The sequence below is a fragment of the Jaculus jaculus genome, chromosome 6, assembly GCF_020740685.1.
Source record: "Jaculus jaculus isolate mJacJac1 chromosome 6, mJacJac1.mat.Y.cur, whole genome shotgun sequence".
NCBI lineage: Eukaryota > Metazoa > Chordata > Mammalia > Rodentia > Dipodidae > Jaculus > Jaculus jaculus.
The window spans coordinates 44154490-44172952 of NC_059107.1; the positions used below are offsets into that span (position 1 = coordinate 44154490).

The following is an 18463-nucleotide window of genomic DNA, read 5'->3' on the forward strand; positions in this document are numbered from 1 at the left end:
TTTCCCCCTGGCTTCCTGTTCTTGCACCACCACAATGGACTCTACTCTCTGAAACTGTAAGCCACATTTAACTCATTGCTTCTGGTCACACATTTATTTATTCACAGCAGTGAGAAAGTAACTGGGGCTAGAGAGATGCTTAGTAGTTAAGGTTGCTTGCAATCAAAACCAAACACCCAGGTTCAGTTCCCCAATGCCTATGTAAAGCTAGATGCACAACTGCCCATTCTTTCTCTCTCAAATAAATGAATGAATTATATATATGATTTATATTTATTAAATATATACAATTATATAAGTATACAAAAATTAAATATACAGACATATATAAGAGAAAGTAACTGATGTACAGGTTACCTCAAATATGATGCTCCAATGTGGTAACAGTCTCATGAAGATTTTATGGTAATAGAACAAAGAAAGTCATAAATCAAGACTCTTCAAATACATTGGTAGAAACACCAGGAAGGCCCCTTACAACAAAAAGAGGAGAAATCTTGCTTATAAGCTTCAGGTGATATCTGAGGACATTCTTAAGTCTTTGGGTTACTGTAGCTAAGGGTATGTTTGTACCCTTCAAAAGTATATACCTAAGTCAGGATGCAGAGGTAGGAGGATCACAGTGAGAGTTCGAGGCCACCCTGAGAGTACATAATGAATTACAGATCAGTCTGGCCTAGAGAGAAACCCTACTTTGGGGGGAAAAAGGTATATACTTAGTAGTCACAGGTTGAGTGTTAGGTCATACATAGAGGTGGGCAATAAATGGCTATTAAGGGGACTAAAGACAGCCCAAGATACTTTATTATAGATTTGCAACATCCCAACTCTTCACAATCACAGAAGTTCTAATCAGGTGATCAGCCTTATAGAACTTTAACACAGGTGAGACATCCTGGGAGCTTCAGTTCCCTAACCACTGGCTTTTGACTAGATTTTAAGAACCTGGAATGGATCTCTCTTGAGGAATGGGCCTTAAATCCAGTCAATAGCAGTTGTTTACCTCCATAGCAGTTACACCACTATTAAACTGCTGGGCACATGTTGTCTGGCTGGCCAGTTGGATAGCTCACTGCTTGGTAAGACTTGATTACTCCCCACCAGTACACTAGATAGGGAATAGTTACATGATTGGCTGATTTAAGCAGTAACTGCATTTGTATCTTTCTGATAGGCTTAGGATGCTGGTGGGCAAAGCTTGTGGGCAGGGGGCTAGGGGAATTCCAAGCAGATTAGGTAACCTTTATTGTGATTGGCTATATGTTTCAAGAAAATTTAGGACTTCTGGTTAAGATGGCAGGTTAGGAACCACATGAAAGCAGCCTAGGGAAGAAAAAGCCAAAAAAAAAAAAAAAAAAAAAACCCAGCAAAATACATGCTTTTACTAAAAAACGAGGTGTATAAGAAATTAAAATGGCAGCAGAGAAGTAGGAGAGATCCAGGGCATCCAGAGCCCATACAGAAAGGCAGAAGTGGCTCCAACAGCGGCAGTGCCAGGTCCGCAGGGCCACAGTGGCCAGGCTCACTTGAGCCACAGAAAAAGCCAGGTGAGGGGAGTTTCCCACTCACACAAGAGCCCTTCGCAAACTCAAGAAACGTGAAGAGAGAGTGGCACTGAACAACAGAGAAGCAGATCACAAGGTAGAAGAGCATGTGGACCAGTGAGAGAACTAGAGCCACCATCAACAGGCTCCCCTCTCCCACCTCCAGTGCCCAGCTCCAGTGAACAGAGCAGTGGACCAGTGACCCAGCCAGCCTACTTGAACCCACAGTGCACCAAAGAGAGACCCAAGCAGGAGCACAGCATAACTGAGACCAAAATCATCTCAAAAGGAAACTGGGATTACACCAGATCAGTACCCGCCTAATAAACCTGATATATAGCCCTGAACGAGAAATGCTAATTGCAACCTCCATATCAGGATAAATTATATGTTAAATTGGATGGATGGTCAGATTTGCCATTCTTAAATAAGCTATATTTTGGGCTTGTTATTTGTTGCTTCTTGAATTATAGTGGCTTTGTTTCCTTTTCTGTTATACATTAGGGAAGAGTCTCACTTGGTGACAGGCTGACTTGGAACCCTTAGCAGACCAGAAATCTTAACCTCCTTGTTCATAGAGGATCTGGTTGTCATAATACCTACTCTTACATAAATACTTTGTGCTATTTTTCATTGAATGTATACATTGTTTAGTTAAATTTTAGAATATATCTGTATTTTGTTCCACTCAGCCTACTTTAATACTCTCATAGCAGGCAAACCCAACATCTAGGTTCACTCTTGTAGGTACTCTGAGAGTCTTAAGAGCCACACCTAGCATCTTAAGCTCCTACCCTGAAGATATATAACATCAGATTGATTGATACATCTAATAATGCACAGCTAACTAGAAAATTCAAGCATTAACTTAATCCAAGATGTAAAAATATATACATTATAATGTAAGAAACACCAAAAGTCAAGACAATATAAATCCACCAAAAAGTATTAATGCATGAGAAATGTCCTCCAATGAGAACGAGTTAGAAAAAATGCCTGAGAAAGATTTCAAAAGAAGGATTATAAATATGTTCAAAGAAGTCAAAGAAGAACTTAAAGGAATGAAAGAGGAAATCAAAGGAATCAAAGAAGACACAGGACACCAATTTAATGAAATAAAGAGGTCAATACAGGACATAGAAATAGAAATAATATAGAAAAACCAGTCAGAATTACTAGTATTGAAGAACACAGTTAATGAAATAAAAAAAACTCTGTAGAAAATCTCACCAGTAGAATGGATGAAGGAGAGGAAAGAATATCTAAGGTAGAAGACCAAGGTGGCAGATGTAATACAGTCGAAAAAAGAGAAAGACAAACTAATAGAAAAGTATGAATGGGAATTTCAAGATGTTCAGGACACTATGAAAAGATCAAACACAAGAATTCAGGGCATAGTAGAAGGAGAAGAATTTCACTCAAAAGGCATAGTAGGCATCTTCAACAAAATCATAGAAGAAAACTTCCCCAAAATTGGGAAAGAGGTGCCAATGCAGATACAGGAATCCTTTAGAACACCAAAAAGTCAAAACCTGGAAAGAACCTCTCCTTGCCATATTATAATCAAACTACCAAACATACAAACCAAAGAAAAAATATTGAAAGCAGTTAGAAAAATCCAGTTACCTACAAAGGCAAGCCCAATCAGGATCAAAGCAGATTACTCAACACAAACTTTAAAAGCCAGAAGGGCTTGGAATGATGTATTCCAAATGCTGAAAGATAACAACTATCAACCAAGGTTACTTTAACCTGGAAAGCTATCCATTCAAATAGATGGAGAAATAAGGACATTCCACAACAAAAGCAGGCTAAAGGAATATTTGAAGACAAAACCAGCTCTACAGAAAATACTTGAAAGAATCCTCCATGCTGAAGAGAAAGCAAAGCACACATATAAGGAACCTGGAATAAACAAACAATACTCAAATACTAGTTAACACAAGAGAGCAAAGCTAAAACCAGAAGAACTACAAAAAATGGCAAAAATAAATACACACCTTTCAGTAATATCTCTTAATCAACGGCTTCAATGCCCCAACCAAAAGACATAGGTTTGCAGACTGGGTTAAAAGGCAGGATCCTTCAATTTGTTGCCTACAAGAAACCCACCTTTCTACAAAGGATGAACACTATCTTAGGGTGAAAAGTTGGAAAACAGTGTTTCAAGCAAATGGGCCTAGAAAACAAGCAGGGGTTGCTATCCTAATATCTTACAAGGTAGACTTTAGTCCAACATTAGCTAAGAAAGATAAGGAAGGTCATTTTATATTGATTAAGGGCACACTCCAACAGGAGGACATAACAATCCTAAACATATATGCACCTAACATGGAGGCTCCCAACTTCATCAGACAAATGCTATTAGAATTAAGGTCACAGATAACACCAAACACAGTGGTAGTGGGTGACGTCAACACCCCACTCTCATAAATTGATAGGTCATCCTGGGAAAAAATAGAGAGGCTTCTGGACTAAATGAGGAATGGACCTAAAAGATATATACAGAACATTTCATCCAAATGCTACAGAATATACATTCTTTTCAGCAGCACATGGAACATTCTCTAAAATAGACCATATATTAGGACACAAAGAAAATCTTAACAAATACAGGAAAACTGAAATAATTCCTTGCAATTTATCTGACAACAATGGAATCAAACTACAAATCAATAACAAGAAAAGCTATAGAGCATACACAAAATCATGGAAACTAAACAATACACTACTAAATGATGATTGGGTCAAAGAAGAAATCAAGAAGGAAATCAAAAAATTTATAGTCAAATGATAATGAGAACACAACATACCAAAACCTTTGGGATGCAATGAAGGCAGTCCTAAGAGGCAAATTTCTAGCTTTCAGTGCCTATATTAAGAAATTAGATGGGCAGGAGAGATGGTTTAGCGCTTGCCTGTGAAGCCTAAGGACCCTGGTTCAAGGCTCAACTCCCCAGGCCCCATGTTAGTGACTTGCACAAGGGGGTGCATGTGTCAGGAGTTCATTTGCAGTGGCTGGAGGCCCTGGCACGCCCATTCTCTCTCTCTCTCTCTCTGCCTCTTTCTCGCTCTGTCTGTTGCTCTCAAATAAATAAATAAAAATAAAAATAAATTAGAAAGGTCGCAAGTAAATGACCTAATGCTTTACTTTAAAGTCCCGTAAAAAGAAGAACAAGGCAAACCGAAAATCAGGAGATGGGAAGAAATAATAAAGATTAGGGCAGAAATTAATGAAATAGAAACCAAAAAAAAAAAAAAAAAAAAAAAGCAAAAACCTATCCAAAGAATCAATGAAACAAAGAGTTGGTTCTTTGAAAAGATAAACAAGATTGATAAACCCTTAGCAAATCTGACCAAAAGAAAGAGAGAAGAGACACAAATTAATAAAATTAGAGATGAAAAAGGCAACTTCACAACAGATACCAGACAAATTTAAAAAATAGGGACATACTAAAAAAACATATACTCTACTTAAATATGAAAATCTAAAAGAAATGATTTCCTTGAATTATATGACCTACCTAAATTAAATCAAGATGAGATTAATCACTTAAATAGACCTATAACAAGTATGGAGATCCAAGCAGTTATCAAAAACCTCCCAACTAAAAAGAAGCCCAGGCCCAGATGGATTCACTGGTGAATTTGAACCAGACCTTCAGAGAAGAGCTAACACCATTGCTTCTTCAGCTTTTCATAAAATAGAAAAAGCAGGAATCCTACCAAACTCCTTCTACAAAGCCAGCACACCCTGATACCAAAACCAGGCAAAGATAGAACAAAAATAGATAATCACAGGTGAATCTCCCTCATGAACATAGATGCAAAACTTCTCAACAAACAGAATAAAGAATATATCAGAAAGATCATTCACCCTGACCAAGTAGGCTTTATCCCAGACATGCAGGGATGGTTCAACATATGCAAAACGATTAGTGTAATATATTATATAAATGGACTGAAGGACTAAAATCACATGATCATCTCATTAGATGCAGAAAAAAGCATTCGACAAAATCCAACATCTCTTCATGATAAAAGTCTTACAGAGACTGGGAATAGAAGGAACATATCTCAATATAATAAAGGCTATTTATGACAAGCCTATAGCCAACATATTAGTAACTGGGGAAAAATGGAAGCTTTTCTACTAAAATCAGGAACAAGACAAGGGTGTCCACTGTCCCCACTTTTATTTAATATAGTACTGGAAGTCTTAGCTATAGCAATAAGGCAAGAGATGCACATAAAAGGGATACAAATTGGAAAGGAAGAAATCAAGGTATCATTATTTGAAGATGACATGATTCTATATATAAAGGACCCTAAAGACTACCAGCAAACTGTTAGAGCTGATAAACACCTACAGCCATGTAGCAGGATAAAAAATAAATACACAGAAATCAGTAGCCTTCATATATGCTAACAACAAACACACAGAGGATGAAATCAGAGAATCACTCCCATTCACAATAGCATCAAAGAAAATAAACTACCTTGGAATAAACCTAACCAAGGAAATAAAGGATCTCTACAATGAAAACTTTAAAATACTCAAGTGAGAAGACACTAGGAAGTGGAAAAACATCCCTTGTTCCTGGATCAGAAGAATCAATATTATGAAAATGGCAATCTTACTAAAAGCAATATACACATTTAATGCAATCCCCATCAAAATTCTAATGGCATTCTTCACAGAAATAGAAAAAACAATCCAAAAATTCATTTGGAATCAAAAAAACCTCGAATATCTAAAATAATACTGAGCAACAAAAATAATGCTGGTGATGTCACCATACCTGATTTTAACCTATTACTACAGAGCCATAGTAACAAAAACAGCATGGTACTGGCACAAAAGCAGACATGTAGGTTAATGGAACAGAATAGAGGACCCAGATGTAATTCCAGGTAGCTATAGCCACCTGATAGTCAATAAAATGCCAAAAATACTCATTGAAGAAAAGACAGCCTCTTCAGCAAGTGGTGCTGGGAAAACTGGATATGTATCTGTAGAAGGATGAAAATAGATTCTTCTCTCTCTCCATGCACAAGAATTAAGTCCAAAATGGATTAAAGACCTTAACATCAGACCTGAAACTCTGAAACTTCTAGAGGAAAAAGTAGGGGAAACCCTTCAACATATTGGTCTTGACAAAGACTTTCTGAATACAACCCTAATTGCTGAGGCAATAAAACCACAGATTAACTGCTGGGACTTCATGAACGTACAAAGATTTTGTATGGCAAAGGACACAGTGAAAAAAGCAAAGAGGCAACCTACAGAATGGGAAAAAGTCTTTGCCAGCTATACATTTGATAGAGGATTAATAGTTAGGGTATATAATGAATTCAAAAAATTAAGTAGTAAGAAATTAAGCCAATTAAAAAATGGGCTATAGAACTAAATAGAGAGTTCTCAATAGAAGAAATATGAATGGCATGTAAGCATCTAAAAAATGTTTTACATCCCTAGTCATCAGGGAAATGCAGATTAAAACTACATTGAGATTCCATCTTATTCCTGTCAGATTGGCTACCATCATGAAAACAAATGACCATAAATGCTGGCAAGGATGTGGAAAATGAGGAACCCTTCTACTCTGTTGGTGGGAATGCAATCTGGTCCAGCCATTGTGGAAATCAGTGTGGAAGTTCTTAAGACAGCTAAAGATTGATCTACCATATGACCCAGCTATAGCACACCTAGGCATATATCCTAAAGAATCATATCATTACCTTAGAGATACTTGCTCAACCATGTTTATTGCTGCTCAATTCACAATAGCTGGGAAATGGAATCAGCCTAGATGACTTTCAACTGATGAGTGGATAATGAAGATATGGCACATTTATGCAATGGAGTTCTACTCAGCGGTAAAGAAAAATGAAATTATTAAATTTGCAGGAAAATGGATATTTCTGGAAAGGATTATACTAAGTGATGTAACCCAGGCCTAGAAAGCCAAGCGCCACATGTTCTCTCTCATATGTGGATCCTAGCTACAGATGATTGGGCTTCTGTGTGAGAAGGAAAAAACTCAGTAGCAGAGGCCAGTAAGCTAAAGAAGAGATATAAAGGGAAGAGAAAGGAAGAGAGGAGGGTACTTAATTGGTTGGTATTGTATATATGTAAGTAGAAGAATAGATTAATGGGGTTGAAAAGGCCCAAAGTGTAGTCAGGGAAAGTGTTCTAGTAAAGGAAAGGTGAAGGGAGGGCTAATCAAAATCGAAGAGGATATAAATAAATCATATGGAATCCTACTTTTTTGGACAATGGAGCACTCAGGAGCCATAGATTGATGGTAGAAAATTTTCAGTGCCAGGGATGGGATACCTTCCAGTGAGTTTTTGGCCAGGGAGGTCCCTGATGCCCCCAAAACATTATAGGCCATTGCTGAGGCCCTTTGTTTCCCACCAGAAATAGATGGTAAGACCCTATTGCTGAAGACTCCTCATAATTGGGCTGCAAGGCCACTGAGAAATCCTACTGGAGCTGAGCTGAAAACCTCCTCCATGTAGACCAGCTGACAGAAATCTGGAAGAAGCCATTCTGCATGCAGTTCAATGGGAGAAAAAGAAATCACCAGTGAAGAAACTTAACGGTGGACACTGCAAGCATTATTATTTGGCTAGCCAGACCAAATGAGCCAATGAATGCAACAGTGGCATGTCTGTCATGGTGGAAACCAACTGCCCTCTAATTGGACTGGAGACCTGCTTCATGGGAGAGAATACATCCCTGATACTGAAAACTTAAAACAGAGGTAGTCATGTCCCTAGGGGTGTAATGTCCGCTGATGTCTGGCTAAATGTATATACTGTGGTTATTAAACTGCCCAGTAAGCACTTCTCTTAATGTTCATACTCTTATATTAATGCTACTCTGACTTTTAGTAGAGAATCTTCTCTTTTCAGATGGCAGTGTCTTTGGGATGGCTCAGAAGGTATCATGGTGCTGCAAAGAAGTGACTGCATTTCTCAGTACTGCAGTACCTCTATCACACCTTCCAAGGCTCAGGGTCTAATGCGGAAGATGTGGCAGAAAGAATGTAAGAGCCAAAGGAAGGGTAGGACTCCTTACAACGTGCTCCCTGCAGACACAAAAATGGCCTGGATATCCGAGACCTCACAGTGCTTGACAATACCTGCACAAGACCATCATAAGAGGGGGAAAAGATCATGATATCAAAATAAAAGAGAGAGTGATTGAGAAGGGGAGGGGATATGATGGAGAATGGAGTTTCAAAGGGGAAAGTGGGAGGAGGGAGGGTAGTCCCCTGCCATACTTTTTATAATCATGGAAATTGTTAATAAAAATTTTGGAAAAGGAGAAACTTTAAGCAAACTTATTTTAATCAAACTTATCTATGACCACAGGAAGGCATGGTTCCAACAGTCATTTCCTTTATCAGGAAACTGACCTTGCTGGGAAGCAGAATCTTAGGCCTATTGATGGAGAAGAAAGTTAGGCCTATTCATAATTTGAGGTCTATTATGGCATCCTGAGTCCTTCAACTGCAGTTAAGACTTGATTATTCTCCACCAGTATACTAGATAGCATTTTCTAGCACTATGACAGCTAGCCAGTAGGGAAGGGACTTCCAGCTCTCTTCCAACTTGATTTCCCAGCATCCTGCAACCAATGCATGTGATATCCTCAACAACAGGTTCTTACTGTTTAGTTCTGGTGGGCAACCAAAAACTTTGGCAATAGCCTGTATTATTTTGTCAGTCTCCCTGACTAACAACTCTTTAGGACGTATACCACCCCTAGATGCCCAAGTTTTTTGTGACTAGGTCATGATGGTGCTAGAAGAGGAGGTGTGACTTTTCTGGAAGCAGTCATTTCTGGCTTGATAGCTGTAAGGTAACACTAAGAGGAAGCCCCGAGTATTTTGGAAGTGGAAAATTGCATGGGCTACAGATGTGTGTCATAATTTATAGGTTTAGAGGATGGTGTTACATCATATAAATACTTCAGTTGACTCACAACTTGCACCATGGCGTCACCCTTTCTGAGCAGAGCACTCCGCCCAACTGGAGTCTGCGCCTGCGCAACGCGCATGCGTACTCTCTCAATTGCCGCCGCGCCCCTCTCTGGGCATCTGGGCTCCCTTCCTGGCCGCCCCGCCCAAGCGGCTGCCCGTGACCTGCCTCGGCGCAGGGAACGGGAAGCCGGAAGGGGCAAACGGAGTTCCGTTCGCCATGGGGCTGTTTGGGAAAACCCAGGAGAAGCCGCCCAAAGAGCTGGTAAGGACTCCAGTGGTGGCAAGCGAGCGGGTCGGTCTGCGTGGGACGTAGTGGAGTCGGTACACAGCCGGACGCGCATCCCTCCCCGGCTGCCCAGGGAGCGCCCGGCCCCCATTTCCGGGGCCTCCCACTCGACCGAGGGGCCGAAGGAAGAGTCTTTCGGGGTGGGGAGGAAGCGTCCTTAGTGCCTCGGCCAGCGAGCAGGGAGTGGAGGGCTGGGCTCCGCGTTCCTCAGCGTCGCCGGGGGGTGTCGAGGCAGCGAAGCTTTCCGGCGTGGAAGCTGCTCCCCCCACCCCGCGCGTTGGTACAGGCCGCCCGGAACCTTTCTCCCGTGCAGGCCCCGCCCCGACCACCGGGCGGAGGGGACGCTGGCGGAACGCCGTAAGGTCGGGGTACCTCCAGCCCCTCTCTCCTCCTGCCGTGTGGAGAGGGAGGCTCTTTTCTCTGTTGACTCTAGGGGAGCAACAGTTAGACGAAAGTTCTGGACCGGGCACTGCGCTCTAGATCTGCGTGTAAACCTAATGTGGTGGACAAGTAGTTAGGAGTGTCCAGAATGAGAGAGCCAGCGTTTGAATCCTACTTTCTCCTATCAGTTCTGGGAGCTCCAGAAACTTGCCTGAACCTGTATCTTCTCGTGAAGAGTAATAACGTTACAGAAATAATTGGCGATTAAAAGTTTGAGCTAGCAGTGGTAACGAGGGCTAATTCTTTGTATATTATTCTGTAGCCTCAAGCAGACCGGCATCAGCATCGGTGCTTGTCAAACATCTGGGGTCCTACCCCAGATTACTGAATCCCTGTTTGGAACTCCTAACACCATCCCTAGGTAGTATGTGCATTGACGTTTGAGAAACTCTTCTACACCTTTCAAATTTATAGGTAATGGAAAAATCCTCAAACCTTTAGTAAGTGATCTTACCTGTTCAGCTCTCACAAGTGTATTTTTCAAGCCATTCTCATTCATCAACCCTGCCATTTTTGGTGTGTGTCAGCTTCCCCAGGTATTTTTCCGTACTGGAAAATAAATTAACGTCGTGTTCTTAGCAGTTACATTTATCATTTAAAAACAGCCAACGTGTTAAATAGTTATGGGACCCCTCCCCCCCCCCAAGTAGGACCCCACTCTAGCTCAGGCTGACCACTATGTAGTCTCAGGGTGGCCTCCAACTCATGGTGATCCTCCCACCTCTGCTTTCCAAATGCTGGGATTAAAGGCGTGTGTCACCATTCCCATCTAGTCATAGGACTTTTATTTAGACTTGATTTCAAATTATGAATGGCAAAGCTGTCCACACACTGAAGGTAATAATTTTCTTCTCAAAAAAAAAAAAAACCAAAAAAAAAAAAAAACAAAGAACCTGGGCTGGAGAGATGGCTTAGTGGTTAAGCGCTTGCCTGTGAAGCCTGAGGACCTGGGTTCGAGGCTGGATTCCACAGGACCCACGTTAGCCAGATGCACAAGGGGGCGTATGCATCTGGAGTTCATTTGCAGTGGCTGGAGGCCCTGGCACGCCCATTATTCTCTTTCTCTCTCTGCCTCTCTCTCTCTCTCTGCCTCCCTCCCCCCTCTCTCTGTCACTCTCAAATAAATAAATAAAAATGAACAAATTTTTTTTAAAGATTTATTAAAAAAAAACCTTTCCAAGTATCTTAGAGTTTTCATATACTACAAAACGTGCATCTACAAGGTGATGTTAAACACCTTGTTTACCCTCCAAAAGTTTTATTTTACCAGAGAAAAAGATGTAACAGTTAGGATAACTTAAAGTAAAGGAGTTTTTAAAATTTATTTCTTTATTTGAGAGAGTGGGAGGGAGAGAGAAAGAGACAAATTATACATAGCTAGAGAGAATGGGCGCTCCAGGGCCTTAAGTTGCTGCAAACTAGATGCATAAGGCTATAGCAGTGAGATCTCTGTTATAGCTTTCCTTTTGTTGCTATTAAATGAATATTGGTGGGAAGCTAAGGGTTTGGATTGAGCATCTGCACTGGACCCAACAGAGTAAATCAAGCTGATATAATTTAACCCCAGTAACTAAGGTTTGGTTTGCTGACTGGTTAACTAAGCTACAGCCAATTACATTGCTTTCTCTACCCCACCTTCATGTTTGTATAACTGCTGTTAGACCACATTGTTGGAGGAACTGCTGTAGTTCCCGAAGCTGCATGATTGGTGATTAGTATTTATTTATTTATGAGAGAGAGAAAGAAAAAGAATGTGGTGTGCCAGGACCTCTAGCAACTGCAAACGAACTCCAGACATATGCACTACCTTGTGCATCTGGCTTTACGTGGGTATTGGGGACTCAAACTTGGGTCCTTTGGCTTTGCAGGCAAGTGCCTTAACCACCAAGCCATCTCTTCAGTGTCTGGTGATTAGTTTTTGCTTTGCTCTATTAAGTTACTAAATATAACTACTCTAAGGAAGGATTTTTTTTCCCCCTGCTAACACTGCTGGAAAGTAATATAAGGGCTGATACTTTGGTGGTTTATGAGTATGCAGTTTCTAATCTTTCTCTTCAGTATGGATTTGTGTCCCTTTCCTGAATCAACTGGTGCTTAAGAGTTTTATGAATGGTAGTTCTAATTTTGCCATTTCTTCCTCATTTGTCAGTGACAGTCTTTTTTTTTTTTTTTATGGTTTTTCAAGGTAGGGTCTCGCTCTAGCCTAGGCTGACCTGAAATTTACTATGTAGTTTCAGGATTGAACTCACAGTCATCCTTCTACCTTGGCTTCCAGAGTGCTGGAACTAAAGGTGTGTGCCAGCACGCCCAGCAGTGACCATCTTCCTGTCATGGCTAGGGCTCTTGGGTTCCCTGGGTATATAATTTCTACTAAAAAGGCAAGATAAGTGCTGAATTGCTTTATTGCTTTTTTTTTTTTTTTTTTTTTTAATCACTAGTACTTAGAAAAGGAGCTGCTGTCATAGCTTCTGGTGGCTTCAAATGCTTTCTCACTCTAGCGCCATTTTGGTCTCATATGTTTATATATTTTGTATGTTATAATTACTTCTTTTTGAAAAAAAAATTATTTATTTTTGAGAGAGGAGAAAGAGGCAGAGAGAGAGAGAGAGAGAGAGGGAGGGAGGGAGGGAGGGAGGGAGGGAGGGAGGGAGGGAGGGAGAGGGGAAGAAAGGCCGGCCTGCCAGGACTTCTAGCTACTGCAAACGAGGTCCAGGTACATGTATGCATCACCTTGTGATTTGGCTTATGTGTGTACTGAAGAATTGTACCTGGGTCCTTAAGCTTTGCAGGCAAACACCTTAACCACTAAGTCATCTCTCCAGCCCTGTTACAATTACTTCTAACCATTGTTCTGAGTAATACTGAAATAAAAGTTTGATAGTAAAGCTAATCAGTTTTTAGCTCCTTTTAATGCAAATCTGTTGGTTTTCAAGTGCTTCCTTATTTTCTACCATAATATATCATGGTGTGGCTTGGATATCCCCATTCTGGGGCCTAAAATCAGCCGTTTCTCCAAACAGCACTAGTTTCTTATGGTAGTAGTGTTATTTAGAAACCAAAATTTGGGTGCCCATGATGTTGCTTGTTACTGGAGTGTCTTCAATTCTAAGCCCAGGTAATTCTAAGCCTTTTTATGAAGCAGAAATAGGGCATAATATTCTTTTGAAAAAGTCATGAGGGAGCTGGGTGTGGTGGTGCACACCTTTAATCCCAGCACTCAGGAGGCAGAAGTAGGAGGATCACCATGAGTTTGAGGCCACCCTGAGACTATATAGTAAATTATAGGTCAGCCTGTGCTAAAGTAAGAGCCTACCTCAGAAAAAAAAGGTCATGAGGGGGTGGGAGAGATGGCTCAGTGGTTAAGGCACTGGTTTGCAAAGCCTAATGACCCATGTTTGATTCCCCAGTACCCACATAAAGCCAGATGCAGTGGTGCATGCACCTGGAGGTTGTTTGCTGGAGGAGCAATCGTGCCAATTCTATCTCTTTCTCTGCTTGCAAATGAGTAATAATTTTTTTTTTTATTAAAGTCACTGTTAGCTATGTGTAGTGGTGCACTCCTTTAATCCTGGCATTCTGGATGCTAAGGAGAATCACTGTGAGATTACAGCCAACATTATCTACAGAGTGAGTTTAAAGAAGATCAGCCTAGACAAGAATTAGACCCTCTTTCAAAAACAGACAAACATACCATGATTGGAAGATGGAATGTTATGGAGAGTAGATTTGTGAAGGGAAAAGTGGGGGAGAGGAAGGAATTACTGTGGTTTATAATTATGAAAGTTGTCACTAAAAAAATTTTTTTTAAAGCCATGATGGTGATTATGGACTAAATTGTGTTAAAACAATCCTTTTGCCCCACAATAGAAGATTTAAACAAAAAAATAATTTGAGATCTACAAAGCTAATCTTTTTTAGATTTTACTTATTTATTTTGAGAAAGAAAGAGGCACATAGAGAAAATGGGCATGCCAGGGCCTTCAGCCACTGCAAAGGAACTCCAGACACATGTACCACTTCTGCATCTGGCTTATGTGGGTACTAGGGAATCAAACCTGGGTCCTTAGGCTTTGCAGGCAAATGACTTAATCACTAAGCCATCCCTCGAGCCTTACAAAGCTAATTTGAAAGCTAACAAGGCAATGAGTGTTGTAAAATCAAGATACTGGAGAACTGGGAAGCTCAATTATAAGAGATCTTCTAGTTATTAGTGCAGCACTGAGAAACAGAATCTGAGTAGACTTTTTTACAAAACCTATGGCTGAAAGAGCATAAAAAATGGATCACTGTGAGTTCTAGGTTAGCGTAGGACTGCAGAGTGAGATCCAGGTCAGCCTGGACTAGAGTAGTTAAGGCGTTTGCCTGCAAAGCCAAAAAAGGACCTCAGTTCAATTTCCCAGGACGCATGTAAACCAGATGCACAAGGTGGTGCATGGGTCTGGAGTTGGTTTGCAGTGGCTGGAGGCCCTGGCACACCCATTCTCTCTCTCTCTCTCCACTTCTTTCTCACTTTCTCTAAATAAATAAATAAAAATTTAAAAAAGAGAATTATGGGTACTCAAGTAAATACCTGTATAAAATATTCATAGCCACTCTATTCATAATAGTCAAAGGGTGGGAACCAATCAAACATCCACTTGGCCCAGTGGCGCGTGCCTGTACTCTCAGCTATTCACAAGGCTGAAACAGGAGGATTCCTTGAGTCCTGGAGTTCTGGGCTGCAGTGCACTATGCTGATTGGGGGACGAGGACGGACCACAAAGTTGCCTAAGGAGGGGTGAACTGGCCCAAGTCGGAAATGGAGCAGCTCAATTCATCAACAGATGAGCAGATAAACAAGTTTGTGGTATATACATATAATAAAAGTGAGATATATAAAAGACTGAATGACTCATGTATACCTTGTAGATGAACCTTGAAAACATGCTGAAGGAAAACACCCAGGAGGCCAGGTGTGGTGGTGTACACTTTTAGTCCCTGCACTCAGGAGGCTGAAGTAGGAGGATCGCTGTGAGTTCCAGGCCAGCCCAAGACTAATTCCAGGTCAGGCTGTGCTAGAGCAAGACCCTATCTGAAAAAAAATCAAACAAAAAAAAATGGCAAATTGTGTGCTATATGAATTTCACTTCAAAAAGTATATGTAAGTGTAACCTAATTAAAAATTTTAAAAATTGAGCCAGGTGTGGTGGCACATGCCTTTAATCCCAGCATTCAGGAGGCAGAGGTAGGAGGATTGCCTTGAGTTCGAGGCCACCCTGAGAATACATAGTTAGTTCCAGGTCAGCCTGGGCCAGAGAGAGACACTGCCTTGAAAAACAAAAAACAAACAAAAATTAAAAATTGCATGGCATTATAATTTTAAGTGCTGAAGTGTTTCTTCAGGGTGGAGTTAGTAGTGGTTGTTGTATGGTTAGGATAAATACTTTAAATATTTTATTATTAAACACTAAAAGTAGAATTTATTGAAAATACATTTTTAATTTTTAATTTTTTTGTGGTTTTTTTTCCAAGTATGGTCTCACTGTAGCCCAGGTGGCCTCAAACTCACAGCAGTCCTCCTACCTCTGCCTCCTGAGTGCTAGGATTAAAGGCTTGTTCTACCATGCCTGGCTAATTATTTTTATTAATATACAAAGAATTAAGATTTTCATTATGGTCTGGAGAGATGGCTTAGTAGTTAAAAACACTTACTTGCCCAAAAGGGCATTTTAAAAATCCCTATAGCCAGGTGTGGTGCACACACCTTTAATCCCAGCACTCAGGAGACAGCAGTAGGAGGCTGATTGTGAGTTCAAGGCCAGCCTGGAACTACAGAGTAAGTTCCAGGTCAGCCTGAGCTACAGTGAGACACTATTCAAAAAAAAAAAAAATCCTTAGAAGATACATTTGGGACAGGATTCAGTATTACTTCTATTCTTATTTTGTTTTATTAGACTCAAGTGCTAGAAACCTCTTTAAGTAGATTGTACTGAAAGGGTTTTTGTAATGATAGTGCCTCCCAGTTTTTTGAGCTTCTTCTGAGTCATGCCAAAAACACACGGTGATTTAGTAAAATGTTTACTTTTAATAATCAGCTGACAATTCAGATTTTTAATTTTTTAAAATTAAAAAAAATATTTTATTATTTATTTATTTATTTGACAGAGAAAGAGGGAGAGAGAGAATGGTCGTGCCAGGGCCTCCATCCACTGCAAACAAACTCCAGATACATGTGCCCCCTTGTGCATCTGGCTAACTTGGGTTCTGGGGAATTGAACGTGTGTCCTTTGGCTTTGCAGGCAAACGCTTTAACCTCTAAGCCATCCCTCCAGCCCTCTATTTTTTTTCTTTTTTTGTTTGTTTTGATTTTGGTTTTTCAAGGTAGAGTCTAGCTCTAGCCCAGGCTGACCTAGAATTCACCATGTAGTCTCAGGCTGGCCTTGAACTCACAGTGATCTCCTACCTCAGCCTCCCTAGTGCTGAGATTAAAGGTGTGCGCCACCACATCTGCCTGCCCCCACTTATTATAGGGTTTTTTTTTTGAGGTAGGGTTTCACTCTGGTCCAGACTGACCTGGAATTCACTATATAGTCTCAGGGTAGCCTCAAACTCATCGTGATCCTCCTACCTCTGCCTCCCGAGTGCTGGGATTAAGGTGTGTGTCACCATGCCTGGCTTTTTCTCAATATTAAAAAAAATATTATTCATTCATTTATTTATGAGCGAGATAGAGAAAGAGGCAGGGTGAGTGAGTATGGGGCCACCAGGGACTTCCTGCCACTGCAAATGAACTCTATCTGCATGTTCCACTTAGTGCATCTGGCTTTGTGTGGATAGTGGAGAATCAAAACCTGGGCCATCAGGCTTTGTAAGTAAGCTGTCTCGCGTGTGTGCTCTCTCGCTCTCTTGTGTGCGTGCACGTTCTTTCTCTCTCTCTCTCTCTCTATGTATGTGTGTGTGTGTGTGTATATATATATATATTTTTTTTCGAGGTAGGGTCTCACTCTGGCCCAGGTTGACCTGTAATTTACTATGTAGTCTCAGGGTGGCCTCGAACTTACAGTGATCCTCCTACCTCTGCCTCCCGAGTGTTGGGATTAAAGGCCTGCGCCACCACGCCATATGTATGTATGTATGTATGTGTGTATGTATATATGCATACATACACACATACATACATACATACATATAATTTTTTTTTTGAGGTAGGATCTCACTACTCTAGCCCTGGCTGATTGGGAACTCACTCTACGTCCAGGTTGGCCTCAAACTCACAGTGATTCTAGCCTCCTGAGTGCTGGGATTAAAGGCTGCCAGAAGGTGCCTATAACTGCTGAGCCATCTCTCCATCCTTCTGTGAGTATTTTTGAAAAGTGATTGGGCAACATCACTTGTGGAATTTGGCAATCATTTGTGTTATCTGAAATCAGGTACTTACACTTGTACGGCAGTCACTTTATCTGCTGAGCCATCTCCTCAGCTGTGAAAATAGCTTTAAAACATCATGTCTATGAGAGTTCAAGGCACCCTGAGACTAGTGAATGCCAGGTCAGCCTGAGCTAGAGAGAGACCTTGCCTGGAAAAACAAAAACAATAGTAACAAAAAAAAAAGTTGTGTCTGAAATAAATGTAGAATTAATGCAAAGTTCTTCAGAATTGGTTAGGAGTGTTTGCTTCTCTGATAATTGCTTATCTAAAATTTTCTCCAGGTCAATGAATGGTCATTGAAGATAAGAAAGGAAATGAGAGTTGTTGACAGGCAAATAAGAGGTAAATTGTCATTTTATGTTTTCTCTGTACCCCTTTGCTATATTTCATGTCAGTGCATAAAAATAAACTGGATCTATATATATAGGACATAGTTTATTCTCATACTAATTATGTATAGATGTTTAAATTATTTTACTTCCTAATTCTATATTCAGTATACAAAGACAGTGAATTTTAGAAAATTGTATTTCATAAGAGCAAAAGAAACCTCTATTACTTAGGAACAAATATCTTTTATGGAGTTTGAATTAAATAAACTATATAAGTAAAAATACAATTTTATTTTTTTTTCAATTTTATTTTTCTACTGTTCGAATATCTTAGCATGACTTTAAATTGAGGATAATATATTTCTGAATAAAGTTTATTCTTTTTTTTTTTTTTTTTTTTGAGGTAGGGTAGGCTGACCTGGAATTCATTATGTAGTCTCAGGGTGGCCTCAAATTCAC

At 40.3% G+C, this 18463-nt stretch overlaps 1 protein-coding gene across 1 annotated transcript in view; it reads left to right on the plus strand.

Annotated features, from left to right (window-relative positions):
* Nucleotides 1-9645: 9645 nt before the first annotated feature.
* Chmp3 (charged multivesicular body protein 3) overlaps nt 9646-18463 on the plus strand; it is a 39035-nt gene continuing 30217 nt past the window's right edge. Inside the window, exons 1-2 of the mRNA XM_004660512.2 lie at nt 9646-9800; nt 17954-18014. Coding sequence (XP_004660569.1) covers nt 9756-9800; nt 17954-18014 — 106 coding nt within the window. The 5' untranslated portion in view covers nt 9646-9755. The remainder of the gene's footprint in view (nt 9801-17953; nt 18015-18463) is intronic.